This window comes from Montipora foliosa, chromosome 10 (assembly GCF_036669935.1).
Source record: "Montipora foliosa isolate CH-2021 chromosome 10, ASM3666993v2, whole genome shotgun sequence".
In the NCBI taxonomy this organism is placed as follows: Eukaryota; Metazoa; Cnidaria; class Anthozoa; order Scleractinia; family Acroporidae; genus Montipora; species Montipora foliosa.
In genome coordinates, this window is record NC_090878.1 from 34,720,831 (window position 1) to 34,738,330 (window position 17,500).

Genomic DNA, 17,500 nt, shown 5'->3' on the forward strand with positions numbered 1-17,500 from the left:
AGCAAAGTAAATCCCAATTCGCTTTTAAGATATAAGCCTTTGAAATAAAATATATAGGGTGTTTGTAGATGGTTCACTTGTTGCTATGGTAACCAATTACGACCCTCAATATTATTCGGTACATTTTGTTAAGAAATAAAACTTATCTCACATGGTTCTATAATACAGTTGCTTTGTGATACAGTAGAAAAGTATTGAAACTGGTTTGAGCCACTTACAAGAACAGGTTTTCAAAAAAAACAAAGGATCTCGGTTTTCGTTGCCTCAAGGAACAGAGGCTTCCAAGACTTTTCGTTTGCTTTTCTAATGACGACGAAATCATCGCCAACACCGACGTAAAAACTCAAGATAAAAAGGGCATTCCTATTGTTAGTTGAATCCAGTTCTTATCATTGCCGATTTAGGAATGAATACTGGCTCTGCCAAATACTTGTACAACGTAAATGGTAAACCTGAAAGAACCTCTAAGGAGTTAACTTAATAGTCAAATTACGGTGAAAGTGATGTTTTAGTCGACCTTTCCGTTGTCATTGCTAAAACGTCCCAAGAAAAACTTCCGACAGATAGAAGATTCAGGGCTAACGGAACTACTACCGTAGCACAGAACTTCCAAGGGATACAAGTATGGCACACCCACGTGACTTAACTTTTTTTCCGCTGCTGAGGCTGTTGCAGCGTGATCATGATTTCAGAACGATCGTTGAACCTTTGCCGCCCCAACAAAAAGCAAAGCCTGGTTGTAATGAGAAGCATTGATTGAATCCATTTTGAGGAAAGAACATAGACTTCACTGAACACACCCAGTGGTGTTGCAACGGAGGAAAAATTTCTAACTATTTGTGACACAAGGGACCTAAAAGAGGACTGCAATTTAGCCTCAAAGAGTTGGTTTCCATGAAGACCAACTGGTACCGGTTTTGTAGGAGAACATCGGAAAAATTAATTCTCTAACTTCATTCCCAATTCCTGGTGGTGTTGCAAGAGAGGACAGAAAATAGACCTGGACTCACTCGTTATCTGTCACCTGTACAAAATTTTGGCGTACTGGGAAAACTCAGTGATATCCTAAAAAGTAATGTTAAAGAGGCTTTCCAATTTGTGAGATTTTCTCAAAGTTGCAGTGTTATTTACATTTAAGGGGACTCTGAGTGCTGGAAGATTTTTTGGTCAAATAAGTTAAAATACATGCCATATTTTATTCTTCAAAGGTTCCATTTGGGGGATTGTTGAAAATTTAGCGGACATAATTTGAACAGCGAATCCTCGCTGTGAAGGTCGTGTCAATTCTTGCATTGAATTCGCTCAAGTTAGACCAATGGTACGATCAAGTGATAGAAATATATCCTGGTTACCCTTCAAGGTTGTTTTGGCACAACGTTGAAAAACGATAATATTTATAATAATGTCTCCATCGACCAGACATATCAATTTTCCGTCAGTCTCATTTCGAGTTAAAAACAAATTATCCCACTGTTAGGACGATAAACGTCTTGTACGAGGTACTTAAGGTTGACCGGTTTAAAATTCAAAGACTTTCGTGCCTGCTAAGAATAAACGAAACAAACACTGTTAGCTATTCTAAGAGTAAAGGAACGAAGAGAGTCATTCTAGTAAACATTCAGCCTTACGTGAGGTCACCCAAGTCAAGGTGCAATTGACCCCGAAAACCCGAGAGAGCTTTAAAATGCAAATGTTTTGAAAAAGGCTAAAACGTGTTTGTTTTTGTTTTGGATAAAATTTACGATGGGCGAGACTTCTTTTATCTTTTCTAATCCTCTCTTTCTTCCGTAGACACCTCCACTTCGCCTCGTCCTCACTTTTAAATCTCAGAATTTGACCAATCACACATGACATTGGGAGCAGACTTCTTACTCCTTGAAATGCGGTTTATTTTGGAAGAAAAGATCGCGGTTCTAACTTTTGCTTCGGTAGACAAAACAGGAATATAAAGTCTGAAAATTTAAAAACAAATTTTTAACACCTTTGGCCTTTGATACAATTGGGCATTTGCCTCGCTGGAATCTTTTAAAATTTGCTGGGGTACAACTTTTCTTTGATAACCCCGATAGCCAGCTCCGGAAACGTAACGCTGCGAAGCGATACTCGTCTTGTCGTGTAGTTGGTTTCACGTTTCGGTATTTGGCAATAGATGTAAACCACAAGCCCAACACATACGACTCATATCGCCTGGCAAGGAAAATATCCGAGGTCAAAAAACTTCCACTGATACTATGAACACTGAGACGTGCGTGTTATAAGTCACCGTTGCAAAGAGTACAAAATAAGGAAAATTATTCAAAAACATTTAAGGTAAGATTTTCATCAACTGGGTACATGGTTAATATCTGATTTTATCGCACGGGAAATGTGGATTCTGAAAGGTGTTTATTGGAATATCATCATCGGCTATACATTTGAAAAGGACGATTGTAGCCAAGTACAGAATGACAATTGTTCATGGAGATGATGATGTACAGATGAAGATTTCATTGAACAGCGTTAAAAATCATTTATCACAGACCAATTTCGCGGATGGTCTAAATATCTGTCCCGTGGAGAAGAAAACGCTGTAACAAAGATAACTCATTTCATAGCTGGCAGTTTATCGAGTTCTCGAAGTGTTTGTCAATAGAAGCGAGAAAAAAATGTTCGTACTTGCCTACGCAAATAAGGATGAATGAGAAGTCTATTATCTTTTCAATGTCCATTTGTTAAATTGCCACGTTGAGCCGACAGCGTTCCTTCAATCTTCGGGAAACGAAAGACAGGTTCAATCGTAATTCATATTCAAAGGAAACTCCGGAACAATGTTTTTACATCAACAAAGCGGGACTCTTTTGGCTGACACAAGTCTCTTCCAATATGATTGTTAATGTGAGAAGTTTTAGTGGGTAAAATAAATGCGTTTAAAGATCGAAATCTGCGTTTTCCTTGAAAGAGGCTAATTTTCCGCCCGGCGGATGTACAAACTCATTGGAAAGAAAAAAACAATTATTGAAAAACCGGCGGCTTGCTTTTTAGTTTGAAATCACTGTGCCATCACAAACGCCAGAAGCGCAGGAGTGGTCAGTTTAAAATTGCCACGAGGATGTTGGATAAAAACTCACTTATCTTCTTCTTTGATAAAATTTGGTTTGGTGGACAAAAGTTGACATTGACAAATGTTTAATTTGAAGATACTATTTTTAAGTCGCGTTTTTTCGACGTATTGGTGTAAATACGTACAGTAATTTTATCTCCGCTTAAGTTAACGTCTTCTACATGTTCTTGGTATTACATGATATTATGAACTCGTAAGCTTTATGACGCAAAGCTGTGTAAAATATTAAACTAATCAAGTATGAAGCCAAACAAATACCGGAAATGGTACGTAACACAGCTATTGTCAGCGCCTGTCAACAGAAGGTCTGGGTTAATGACAATTTCAAACGCACACCCGAATTCAAAAATGTCTACTCAACGACCAATAATTTGCGAGTCCCGGGGCACATTTGACCTACCGGACAGAAATTTCCCGCACGTTCAAACGGGAGTTGAAGGACAATCCAACCGGGTTAAGAGACTTCGAAAAATCAGAACTCCGCCTCGTTAAGTCGCGAACCGCAGGGTGATTGGAGAGGTGATGAAATTTAATAAGTCTTAATTAGTTACCATAGCGACGCTGATGAAGACCTGTCAATCAAAATAGGGTTCCTGCAGAATACCGCGCACTGAGAGGTGATCATAAAACCCTGGTTTGAGGACAGGCTACGCCAGTTTAGCATTTCTATTGTTTTTCCACTCGTGTGCAGAGTTAAGAGAACGGCCTCTTTCCCTAAAGTAATTTACATGCTTTTGCATGGTATTAGTGGCTTGCGTTTGAAGTTGGCGCGTGACCGCTTTAAAGGAAAACTTGTGTGAAACCCCGCCTGAGGTAGCCTAAATAATTTTAAACTTCCATGGTTGCGCGCGATTTGGTCCTTTTTTACTTTCACGAGATAAAGAGCTGTGGAAGAGATTTGCTCATTTGGTTCCACGTTGTTTACTCTGTGATTTGAATGTTGCAGGGAAATGCGGAGGGCCAAGACAACACTGAAATTGATTTGAAAGATTATACAGCCACTGTTAGATATCTTGAGCAGCTACAAGAAACGAGCATCAAGACTTTCACAGCAGAACTTCAGAAAAGCGGTGCGGAAATTTTAGAGCAGAAGTCCAGTATGTACGAGTCTGGACGAGGCCTCTACGGACAAACGCCGGCAGGTTTGAAAATATGCAATCTGGAGGCGAGTGTAAGAGCATCGCGATTGCGGGGATACAGTCAATATAATTCATTTAATCAAGGAGAAATAGACTCCGGTGCTGAGGACGAGCCAAGGATGATTTCAGCCGTGTCAAAGAGAGCTGCTCAGTTCGAGTACCATTACGCGGATCACAAAACGCACAGTGGAATGTCCACAAAGGAAAGTGTCAACTTTATAAACGCCAACAACACGCAAAATGGATTTACGGCGAAAAATTCCGCAGGACCGTTCCCTCCAGCTGTTGTCAGCAACTGTTTATCGCCGTCACTTCAGAATTGCTCGACGTCGCTTGGAATGAATCCGTTAGCTGGCTTAACGGAGCTGGCAGAGAAGGCCAACTTCGTGTCTGAACTCTCGCAGAATGGCGTCGCTGTGTCTCGCTTTAGCTCTCAACCGAGCCGCGGTCAATTAAATGGCCAGGCCGTTCAGTACGGCTTCCCAGAAGCACCAAGAAGCCGAAGCTGGTCAGGTTCGACTCCTGAACCAGCAGCTAATTTCTTCAGTGGAAGACAGCAGGCGTTTCAAGGCGGCGACAACTTCTCGCCTTCGCTCTCGACGGGCAGCTCAGTGTTTTCAGACTCCGATCTTGGAAGCCCTTGTCCCCCGACAAGAGCGCGACAACATTTCTTTCCTCAAAGTGTTAACGAGTCAGATTCTGAGCTAAGAGATCTCAGCCCCACGACCGAAACAAATCCATTTGAGCGATCGAGTGGAGGGTTTTCAAACTACAGCCAAAGATCATTTGCAAATTACCGGCTTTGGAGTAACCAAGCTGAATCAGCCTCACCAAATGTCACTTTGGTGCCAAACCCGAGGGGTAAACTATCGCAGCTTTTCAAGTCTGGCAGTCGCACAAAATCAGAGGAAATTCTTAAAGATCATTTACAAAATTTCGGCAAGTTTTTGCCTTCGGAAGGAGGGAAAGAACAGGAGAAAACACCTCAAAATGACATCGAAGATAGCTGGAGTAGCGAAGAAGAAATCAAGGAGACGAAAAAGACAGCAGTGAAATCGAGCGCAAAGGAATCCAGCGCCAGTGCGAGCGAAGAGAACACATTATTCCCTTGTAAATGGATTGGATGTGATGGAGTTTATTCGGAAAGAGATGATTTGGTTCGGCATATCGAAAAGGTCCACATCGACCAGAGAAAAGCGGACGATTTGTATATTTGTTACTGGAAAGATTGCAGCAGGCAGAGACGAGCATTTAACGCGAGGTTAATATGAGTTATTCATCATTTGAAATTTCGCCTTTCCAGGTTGGATTTTTCTAACACATAATAACGTATTGTGTTTTTCCTATAGATACAAGCTTGTTATACACATGAGAGTTCACTCTGGGGAGAAGCCAAATCGGTGTACGGTACGTGTGATAACTGTTTGTTCTGTTCTTTGTCTTATGTCATTGAGATCGCGTAAATTATTTTATCGTCAATTTGAAGAACCAACAACATTGTACTTCAAGAATCGAGCTAGGCAGAAGTTGAGTTTTCGAATCTTATATCATCGTATTTACGCACAATAGCGAGGGTTCCTGCTTTATTTGCGGAGCTGACCAAAATCAGCCACAATATAACATTCCCTTGGCGGCTTTTCATATAGAAGTTAGCGGTATTCTTTAGATGTCACGAGTATCTGCCGATGCCACTCTCACAATAATTTAATCATGTTTTTTGTGAGTCAATGACACGAGTTACATTCATTGTTCTGGCGAGCTAAATATTGTTAGTTCCCTACCGGAAAAAGATCTTCGAAGCGAAAAGCGCAGGAAGTGAGTAGACAATTTTTTAGTGCGATTGTGGTTTTGAAAAACGCATTTTGACTAAGCAAGGTTGGTCGGTTTTTTTTGCGAGTGACGTAGCCAATCGATAGGAATTTGAACCCCAATCACTACAGGGACTCGACAACATTTGCATTCGCCACAATAAACGCTTTGTTTGTCATTCATTTTAGCCTCTGGGGCTTCAACATCAATGGCATATTTGTTATACTTGCGGTTCGTCTTGGCAGAGAAAAAAAACAAACCAGCGGTTAGATGCAAGCTATCACGAAACAAAATTAATCTCGTCCAAAACAATTAAAATAACTTTTTTCAAGTCAGTACTTGGGGAAAGATCCAACAGATCCTGAACATAGGCTGATGTACTTTTAATCGCGTGAAAATGGCACAAAAATTGATTCTTCTGAGCGCGCTGAATAAAGCGCAATGCGGTTGTTCAGCGGGGAGTCTACATAGAATTGTTACGAAACAAACTGCAGACATGGTTTTGATGAAATTATTCAAATCCAGGACAAGGAACGGAATAATAGTTGCCGAAGAGCAATTAGTTCAATACCTTGCCAAATTTGGTTTTATTTAGTTCTTAATTCGGCTTGTAACGTATTTACGAAATGTGTACTTTTCACCGTGGGTAAATTTCAGGGAGGAGGAGTGAGTGGTCAATGGCAAAGGAAAAACAAACGTTTGCGTTGAACTAAAATTATTTTTCCAAGTAGAAGTGAACAATTTCAATATATTTGAGTACAAATTTGACAAAAATAGCCTTGATTGTGGTTGCTGGGTGATGCTTTAACGAGTTGTAATGCTGTTTTGTGACCTTGGAAATCAACACGTTTCCCGCTGGTCTCAATAAAGTAGATGTAGATATGTAGATGTCTTGTGGCTTATGGTCACGGAATATATTGTACACACATTTGCAAACCGCCTGCCACCTGCGTGTTGAATTTGACAGCATTCAGAAATAATTACCTTAAAATAGAGGTATTTTATTTCACGACTTCTGGAGAAACAACAATTGAAAAGAACTTAACAAATTTCTGCTTGTCTTTTTCTAAGGTTGGTAAATTAAAAAAATACTGCGTGTGTAAATTGTTCTAATTAAAATTTATTTGAAGTTTGTATATCCGTATTCAAGATATACAACCGTATAGGGTTTAAAGTTAAAGGAACAGCAAGCTCTAATGGAAAAGTAACACCTGCGATTCAAACCTACTAAAACTACGAAGTAGAAACATTTTTGTTTTTGAAAGTACATGATCAATTAGTCACGGAATATGACGAAAATCACATTTTGCAAAAAAATGTGTCGTAGTGTTAAAAGCGTTCGACAATATTTAACAATCATTGCATTAAACTTCTTTTGTTTAGAATTCTTGTGGCCAAGAAATGATATTTTACTCCGTGTACATTAATGTCATTGAGCATGTCAAAATTGATGTAACAGAAGAGCATTCATTTTATGTAAACCCATAAATACATCATATCAATTCTTGCGGACATCTTGTGAACAGTATTTACTATGAATAAACATCGGTCAATTTATTTAAATTGAAACTTTCTTAAACTAAACAAAAGCCTTCTCACTAATTTTTAAATTACTTTAGAAGGCAATTTGCTAGTAAACAGTGATAAATTTGATTGCTGCAAATGACCTACCAACAATTTTTTTTCCAGAAGTTTTCAACAATGTCTCACCCTCTGATAAACACACAAACATCACACTGCAATCAAAAAAAGTAGAAAAAAAAAGTAGATGGCTGACAACATGCAAAGCTGTGGAGGGGGTCAAACGAAGAGTATTTCATTTCTTGTTAAGTTTCTGTTTTTTCCAAAATAATCCCCAAATAATTAATACTGAAAGATGAGTTTTTCTTGTATTCTTGGGTTCACATGACATCCATCTCAGCAATAACTCCTCTGGCTCTTACCCAGACACTGTCTTTGTAATAAGAGAGTTAAAGATCATCCTACTTAAAAAGTTGGGAAGAAATCCTGGAGAAAATCCATGCTCAAGTGGAGCTCCAACCCAGGACCATTCACAGTTGTGCTGTAGTGCTTTTGCACAGTCATTGGTTTGAGCCCTGTTCAAGCCTGGGTTGTTTTCTTCAGTCTTTCTTCACAACTGCTTAACTGTGATAATCGTTAACTCTCATGTATTTCAACTTCAGCAGTCCGAGTTCAAATTTATGAATAATAAGGAAAGGAAAGGAAAGGAAAGGAACTTAATTATTTAAGTGTCTAGTCTTTTAAGGCTGGACCACTAATGGGGATTCTGTAACCTGAAATCAATAAATCAACGCAAGTCAAATGAAATGTTGGTTTTTGAGGAGAGGGGAAAACTGGAATACTTTGACGAAAAACCTCTCGGAGCAGAGTAGAGAACCAACCAACTCAACCCACATGATGTTGAGTCTAGGAAATGAACACGGGCCACATTGGTGGGAAGTGAGTGCTCTCACCACTACGCCAGTCCTGCATGCTAAATTTCATAAATTCAATACCATTCAATATCTTTTGTCTCAGTCAGAGATATCTGGGGACTATTACTTTTCTTGAAAGTCCAGAGACATTTCAAGTATCACAATGCCCTCTGTATGTTAAGGGAGAGGTTTTAAGTCCTAATTTTTCTCCATCGTTTTGCTTGTAGTTTTCTTGATAAAATACCAGAAGACCAGCTTTTTAAAAGAAGTGGATGGCTGATTTCACAAATGGCTTTTCGGGCCTGAAAAAATATCAGGACGTTTGAGAAACAAGCCCATGGTCACCAAATCATATGAAATGACACCATGAACTATTTGCCCAAAATTAACTGGATTGAATTTCTTGAAATCTTAACTTTATCTTCTTGGAAAAAATGCATATGGGTTTGAATTTTTGTTTTTAAATAAAATATTTCTGTTCGGTGTTGCAAACAGGTGATTGTTTCTGGTGCCAATTTCACATAATGCTGAAAATTGTATCCCAAATCTACTGTTCTTGTGTCAACTCATGAGTAAAACGGAACTCAAGTCATATATCCTTACTGTGCTATAATGCCAAGACAATGTGAAATGAAAGTATTGGAGTATACTTAGCTTATAGCTTTTGCCATCACACATCAACACAAAATGTCGTAAGAAAAGTGCAAAATTTCTAAAGAAACTGCTTTGTAATTTTGCATTAAGGTTGGTAAGGTAAAGTCTGCTATGAGCCTAGAAGGCCCACCAGGCCGGCGCTTATCTCCGATTTCTGTAACATGAAGCGACTAGGAGTATTTCTACTCCCCCCTGGATGGGATGCTAGTCCATCACAGGGTTACCCCCAGCATATTCACTGGTACCCATTTATACACCTGGGTGGAGAGAGGCACCATGATAGTAAAGTGTCCTGCCCAAGTTCACAACACAGTGTCCCCGGCCAGGGCCCGAACCCGAACCACTTGATCCGGAGTCGAGCGCACTAACCATGAGGCCACTGCACCTCCCATTAAGGTTGAGGATACCTCTAAAAAGATGTTTAAAATATTCTTAAAATTTACAAGTGACAATATTTGTGTCACTGTTATATCTTTTATCATTGACATTACTGTAAGTACTAGCATTTGACACTAGTTATTTTTGCTTTTAGCAGCTTAATTTTGGCCGTTCCTCTTGTGGGGGGGCATACATGTATTTAGGTACTGTTGACTTTGAAAATGTAGACACCGAGGTATTTTTAGCTAGTGTACAATCTACAGTTTCATACTTTTGGCAAAGAATTGAAGCCTTCAAATACTGCATGTAACTCAGATTCTGCTCATGCCTTAGTACTTATACAAGACATTTTTTCCATACAAGATTAGGGAAAAGATTTGTTTTGTCACTTAAAGAACTCCTTAAGTAAAAAGATTGAAAGAAGCTAGAAAAATAGGGACATTTGACTGGGTCCTCACAACAGCTTTTAGACTAGATTTAAGGCTTTTGAGGTTGAGGTTACAGAATTAAGCCAATTAATATGTCTGGGGACTTAAAGCCCTATTTTTCCCACACCTAGCTTCCTCTGTTTTTTGACAGTGTTTATATTTTTATCTGTATAAACAGACAAAACTGTGTTAAGTTTCATAGGTGACAGTTTTCATTGGCTTACGGTGGGCTTTTTCAAAGATGTGCTTTGTTTCTATCTATTTCTTTGCTGTCTGTGTTTATAAGCCAATTATAATTATAAAGGAAGTGTTTTTTTTAATAGGAAACTTCAATATTTTAAAAATTGATGGTCACATCTTTGACCAGAACATTATTTTTCTAACAGATGCCACTCACATTATTTTTTTTCTATGTTTTTATTGGGTATACATTTAAAATTAATTGAGGCTAGTTTTTGCTTGTTTACCAGACAAAACAATTATTCCAGAAATGTTGATCAATGCAAGTATTTTCTAAAATCCACAAATGCAGGTTACATGTTATGTAATGTTTCCTGGCATTGTGAAATCAAGGTGATCCAAGGTGCTAATATGTGGACAAACAAAGGTGGTCTGGCCTGGAATTCAACTGTTCATAGAGAATGAAAGACCTTTTTTCCAAAAAAGAAACCACCCCCAATGTTATGCATTCCCTGAAAATACATGTAGATATCTGGGTAACAGACTGTCAGTACAGTGTTCAACACTAACGCTTGCCCGATTGCCCGGGCAAGCAAAATATATCCGTGGGCCAGTAAAACAACTGTAAGACTTGCCCGATCGGGGAATCAGAATTTTTGGTTGACTAATATTTTGCGGAACGATTTGATTTGCAACGAAGAGTGATTAGTAATATGTCGTAGTCACCGCAAACACGATAAAAAAATAACCTTACATCTCTTTGCTGTCATTTATTTTCTGTTAATATATTGGTACAAACCTGACAACAGATTGGAAGAAGGAACATGTTCGTAGCAATGGAACCCAGCTTTCGCACGGCCAAATACGCTAAGATACAATACTTTGATATCGAACAAGCGCACAAGAAAATTCTACCTTTTGTCACGCAATTTCAACCAGCTTTGAAAAGCTTAAAGAACATACACAACGTACCATTCGGCAAATGGCATTTAATTCAAAACCAGCCTAATCTCAGAGAGATACATTTGGTTGTATAAGCAAGGAATCTCCCTTGATCTCTTATATAAAAGGAAGATTGCTTAAATGTATGCTTGGCAAAGCAAACTGTGAAGGCTACTAGAACATCATGGACACAGCAGGAGTCGTGTCTGTCAAACCCACTTTACACACATTTTACTCAAAACTGACATTTTTACAAGCGTCCTTTGCGTTTCAATGGGCAACAGGTCTTTAGACGGTGGACAACTTAAACCATGGGCAACCAACCAATAAAAATATTTTGATTCCAATTTTGCTAAATTGCTACATTCTAGTCATAGTCTTGTACAAGCTGAATGAGGATCTGAACCATAATTATCTTCCATTCTGTTGTTTAGTTCCCAGGATGTAACAAGGCATTTTCGAGGCTGGAGAACCTAAAAATCCATATGAGATCCCATACTGGTGAGAAGCCATATCTTTGCCAGCATCTTGGCTGTCCAAAAGCTTTCAGCAATTCCTCAGATAGAGCAAAGCATCAAAGGACACATCAGGATACTGTAAGTCTTCATTAAAGTTGAAATATTTCTTTGGTGCTTTCCAGAAACATTTGGTCTCTAAGGGAGAAATTTAATCAAACAGTTCCTTTTTTCTGCAGTTTACATGCAATCAAGTTCAACATAAAACTAAGATCAACCATAAAAATTAGTTGAAATGAACTAGTAACTAGGCAAACTGATTCTTGATTTGAAATTTCAAACCTGTTAGTCGCTTTGTTTATGATTGGAACAAGAATGTGACTTTTTATGTTTTATTAATTCTGTAACTTGAAGAGGATTGTTTAAAAGTTTAGAGAAATTAAGTAATGTTAACCGTGTGACTGAAAGATAAAGTATTCGTAGTAACCTGATGAATAATTTTTTCAAAAAAATATCAATGTGATGGTATACTTGAGCAATAATCATAGTTGTCCTTTCCTTGAGCTGCAAGACATCTTTGGGGTAGCCCAGCAGTGCTAAGGGGCATTGCATTTGCATGCAGATGTACTGGATTAAAACACACTCCTTCCTACCTGTAAATGCCTCTGAGTGAAAAGTCGACTCTCAGAGGCACCAACAGATGGTGGTTACCCTGTGAGCATAGCAACTGTTCGATTTTCCATCGAACATGTGCAAAGTACGTCATGCCCCACATGATCATTTGACATAATTTGACTACACAGCCGGCTCGCCCAAATGCAGCAGTTATGAGCTGAACGCATGGGCACTCTCCAAAATAAGTTTTCTAACTTGTTTTACCGGTTCAAATTTAATTTATTCGTCCATGGCGCTGGACGGCGGCTCCCTCAAAGAAACTAATGGTTGCTTGCAGTGGTGTCTCTCTCAGGAAGTGTAGCAGAAACCAGCTGTTGGAAGGACAATGGTGGTTTGTTGGGTTTACTTATTAAGAGTAAAAGGTAAACTGCATGGTCACCTTGGGGTTCCACAGGAAAAGATTAAAGCACCAGTAAGGAACTGCTTGTCAGCAGTTTTTGTTCCAGGGGTTACCAGAAATGAGGGTATCATCCAGAGAATCCAAAGGCATGGGAATACAATAATTATTTATGACTATTTCTTTTGTCCTTCACAGAAACCATATGCTTGTCAAGTTCCAGGCTGTCCAAAAAGATACACAGATCCAAGTTCCCTAAGAAAGCACTTTAAACAGCATGCAAATGGAAAGATGCCTCAAGCAAATGCAAGTGGAAAGGTATGGCAGCAACAGCACTGTTTGAAACTGATTGATTGTGATAATTTCCTCTTAAAAACCCAATTTTATGAGGGGTTCTTTCAATTTCAGCTTTTGTCAAAATAATTAGTGGAGTAATTGCCAACTTGAGGAACAAAATAACTTGAAATGATAGTATCATTCTTTAATTTTGGAATTTGACCCTATTAGTATGCAAAACATGAGCTACATTGGCCATCTTATCACGTGAGTGCAATCAGAGAGTTATTCGGTTGGACATAGTTGTTATAAGCTGAATAAGATATTTACCACATTAAGTATGTCTGCCATTGTTAAGGAAAGCCTATCGGTTCTCCAACTAAAGGCATCATCAATTTTATATCTTACGTAGTTTGCTTTATTGTCTACATTAGCTTCTTTTATTCTTCGCAACAATGGATGGCATGTTTGTTCTACACCCTGTTGTTTTGTCTGATCAATACAATGTAGGTAGCTGCATATAGTGACGTTATGTTTTCACCTCCTTAGCCCAAACAGAAACCCAGAGGAAACAGGTCATCAAAGAGAGACCTCCTGAGTGCAGGAGTGACAAGACCCCTCTCTGAGTTCACTTACATTGATGAGTATCAGGCAAGAAAGCGGCAGAAGACATTAGACACTCTCAGACAAACAACAGAGAAGAAACTTGCCCTTGAACGTAGCTTTAGTCCTTTTGAAACTCAGAGGGCATGGTATGGAGAGGCACTCTATGGTCCATTCAGCCCACCCCCTTTGCAACCAGTAGCAAGGGCCAGCACACCGACACTTGAAGAGGAACAAGGCTCCTTTCGATACACCCAAATGTTGAGTACGATGGAAATACCAACCTTTGAAGACACTTTAAAACCTCTCACAAGTGGATATTCAACATGACGGACATGCATTGCGATCAAAGGAGACATTCAAATTGGTGTGAGGCACATGGGTGCAAAACCTGACTGGCAGTGCCAGGACCATTTATCGTCTGCCCTTGCTTTTGTACTTAATGATGGAATACTTGCTACTGGGCAAATGACAAGCCAGGAGAAGATTGCAAATAAACTTGGAACTTTAGAATGATTTCATTTTGTAGATATCCATGTGTATTATGGACTTGACAAACATACTTACATTGATAATATTCCAAGTGATATTTTTGCTCTGGAAATGTATTGTTTTTGAAGATGTACGTGCTGGCAAAGAAATGACATGCAAGGTTTTATAGAAATCAAAGGGTGGTGTGCAAACAGGAAGATAATGTTTGTGGTTATTGGAAATGGGGTAGGAACTAATTATTATTCAACGACGTTTTTATACTTTTTTATATTTGCACTGCATTTGTTTTTTAGTGAAAAAATTGGTTGAGTTGCATCTAAATAACAATTAACTCGTCCCCATGAACGGTATTCAGTTGAGATAGCTGAAGTCAAGTTTTTATTTTTTTTGCAAATATAAATGCTGCTAGACAATATTTATTGCTATTAAAACATAACAAGTGTCTGGAATAAAGCAAGGAGAATTTATATTTTAATTGAAAAATATTTTAAATATGACTTGTGTGGAACAAGAAATAAGCTTTGCAAGAAATTAGCTGCTGTTAATAAGATGAGTTTTAAATGGTAAGAATAGTGAGATTATTTTAGATACATTAAAGATGCGTAAACAAATCTTACAGCAAGACTTCCTTATTTCTGTTACTTTCTCAAATCATTAATTGGTAAATGTGTGTGCCACTGGCACACAGTTTATCATCATGCAATATGTGATCTCCAGCCTTTCACATACAATTAGGGAAAGAATCAGGATGAAAAAATGAAGAAGCATAAAAATTTAATTCTTTTGCCTCTGCTTCTGACATCCATTAAGCTTTATAATATTTTTATAACATGGCTATACAGAACTTGCACATGGTGCAACTGTCCACAACAGAAAGAGGTGACAACTCTCGCTAGTGGAACTAGGGAATACAAATGTAATAAATTATTATCCTGTATGTTAACCCAAAGTCTTGTATTTTTCCACAACAGTCTCATCAAAGTTGATGAACACATATGTCAACTTCTAATGTTCTTTCATCAGGAACTTAGCTGTGATTGCAACAGTAAATTCTCTGAAATAAGAATTATTGGCTGCTCCATATTATTTAAAATCAAAATTAAAAAGGGCCCAAGGAATAAATTTGGAATTTCTATCTTTTTTTTCTCGATGAGTTTTTGGTAATAGCTCTTGTTTTCAAAAGGGTTTTTTAAAGATAAATACTTGTATCTAAATCTGATAGTACTTTGTATACTATTTGGATGGTGTGGTCCTTAATCATACCAAATTATAGTGGACATTTCTCAAAAGCAATGCTAAAATGGAAGTATTAAGAATGAGGACTTCTGTACCTCAAATTTAATTGTTGCTTGGTTGGTCATCAAGAGATGAAAGAAGTAGCAATAATAATTATAATGCTACTTCTTTTATCTCATGCACATGTAGTTGGTAAAACACTGTAATCAAGAAACGCAGTACAGGCAATTCATTGCAGTTGTATCTTTGATATTGTTATATCAAAAAAAGGGTTCTCCATGCCCAATGTGCCTTAAAACATCTTTTAATGTCATTGCTTGTGATTCATACATGAAGCATTTCAAGTAAATAAATTTATGGTCTCATCATTACTATTTGCAAAGAAAGGTATCGTTTTGAATATCTTATCTAAAACTGCTGTAAATTGTTTTTCATCATGAAGTGTTCAAAATACTATCGACAACTGCCCTGCAAATTCCCTTGAGAATACCTGTCACTTACATTGTGTGTAATTGTAAAAATAATATCAGTGTAGTAATTAATGTGACTTTATCATCAAAATTCTTGTAATAATAATTATTAAAATTTCTGCTGCCAGGGCAAGGTACTCCTTTTTATTATGTTATTACTGAACATTTACAAAACTTTTCCTTGAATTTGCAATGATAGTCGTAAATAAGTCTTGCATTACACCTGCACCCATAAGATTTTTGAGCTCTCTTTAAAGCATAGCAATTTATCCCCTATTTTTGTTTAATTTAAGCAACAAGTGTCATTCAGTCAAATGTATCTAAATCATGAAGCACAATGATGTTACCCATTTTGTCGCACGTCATCGGGATTAATGTGTTTTATCACTGCACCTTACTTCACATGAGTACTTTTGTGATTTCATCTAGAGCTCAAATTTGCCACAATTTTGTAACTTACATGTAAGTAATTTTATCAGTTCAGATCTGTTAATTTTGTTATGATACATGTACAGAGTTAGTTTTGTTATGTTAATAACATGCATATAGGCCCAAAATAAAAACATAAAAATGAGTATTACCATTGGTGAAAATGTGTTTAAAAGGTTAGGGGTTGGCACATTGGCAAGAGCTCATCACTGGGAATCTTTGCTGATTGTTGTTGGGTTACATTTCGTCTAATAACAAAAAAGGTTACAAATTTGTCTTGAGTGCATAAAATAGACCATTTTACAGTTGTGGCAAAGTTACCAGGCCTAACTATGGAAGCGAGGCTGTCGGTGACCCTATTTTGATACAAATCTTCATGCTTTTGTAATGTTAATATGGACTAATTACGTGTAGCGTTACAACAACACAATTTACATGATAAAAGCAGTAAGGTCTGTATCAATGCAAGGTCACCGGCAGCCTTGCAGCCATCCATAGGCTTGGTCGCTGAGCAAACAACTGCAAAATGGCCTATTATATGAAATTCAGGGAAATGAACTACACACCAAAAACTTAAACATTCTTGAGTGGCAAAGCAAAAAAAGGAGACAAATGCCTTTGAAATGTTCAGATCTGAGAGAATGCACTGCCCACGAATCAGCTCAAATTTTAAAGAGACACCTCTTCATAATAATTATAGTGAAGCATTTATACTACGGCACTTTACTTGATACGAGCATCAAAGTTTGCAACAGTTTGTGGTGAATGTCTTTTATGGTGCAATCAAATGGCAGCTGTTACAATCTTATTGAAATTACCACATGCAGTACTAATTAGGAGTCACATTCTATAGTAGCCCCCAGTTAAGAATTACTGAGCCAATACTGACAAAGAACTCTGTGGTCTTCTCCTTTGTACAAGGTATTGCATGGGTTCTTTCATTTTCCACACAGATGCTCCCGCTGAAACAGCAGCATTCTTCTCATAAGATTAAAAGAGATTACTGAAGGCAAAAATCAGCAATTTTTCCAAAAATTGTTTTGGAAAGCCCAACATAAGTAAAGTTAAGTTAGTGGAGTTATTTCCTCTCGTTTCCTGGTTTTTTTTTTTTTGCGAAAAAATTACTTTCGAAGTTGGGCTTTTCCTGCTTTTTCGGCCTTTTCAGTGCGGGCTCAAAATTTAAATAAGCCGCCTGCTGTGATGTATAAAACACAAGTGCTGCTGTGGATGTTTTCTTTGTTGCTCTGCTGTTTCTTCGTGAACTCAATATTCAAGACAAACACATGAGTATAAACACTGCTCCTACAGTGTATATGGGGGGTACTCGCATGTCTTCCCCATATCATATGTCATAAGCTGCGAAAATCACTGCTGACTCCTCCATTCTTAGCCGCATTGCTGATGGTCCAAAATTGGAATGAAAACATTTTTTTGAGGTGGAAAAACGACAGATATGCCAGAA

At 38.0% G+C, this 17,500-nt stretch overlaps 2 protein-coding genes across 8 annotated transcripts in view; one reads left to right on the forward strand and one right to left on the reverse strand.

Annotated features, from left to right (window-relative positions):
* LOC137974324 (uncharacterized) overlaps positions 1 to 16,184 on the forward strand; it is a 24,347-nt gene extending 8,163 nt beyond the window's left edge. For 2 of the 4 annotated variants that reach the window (XM_068821238.1, XM_068821237.1), the window contains 5 exons: positions 4,047 to 5,500; positions 5,589 to 5,646; positions 11,500 to 11,661; positions 12,731 to 12,850; positions 13,358 to 16,184. In XM_068821238.1, the coding sequence (XP_068677339.1) occupies positions 4,047 to 5,500; positions 5,589 to 5,646; positions 11,500 to 11,661; positions 12,731 to 12,850; positions 13,358 to 13,741 (2,178 nt within the window). In that variant the 3' untranslated portion in view covers positions 13,742 to 16,184. Of the gene's footprint in view, positions 1 to 2,016; positions 2,311 to 3,710; positions 3,914 to 4,046; positions 5,501 to 5,588; positions 5,647 to 11,499; positions 11,662 to 12,730; positions 12,851 to 13,357 lie in introns of those variants that run through there. The other 2 variants (XM_068821241.1, XM_068821240.1) reach the window with 2 other exon arrangements.
* LOC137974325 (leucine-rich repeat-containing protein 42-like) overlaps positions 1 to 17,500 on the reverse strand; it is a 33,503-nt gene that overhangs the window by 4,463 nt on the left and 11,540 nt on the right. Inside the window, exon 5 of one of the 4 annotated variants that reach the window (XR_011117421.1) lies at positions 7,720 to 7,784. The gene's annotated coding sequence lies outside the window, so the exon portion shown is untranslated. Of the gene's footprint in view, positions 1 to 5,661; positions 7,785 to 10,878; positions 11,719 to 16,284 lie in introns of those variants that run through there. The other 3 variants (XM_068821243.1, XM_068821242.1, XM_068821244.1) reach the window with 3 other exon arrangements.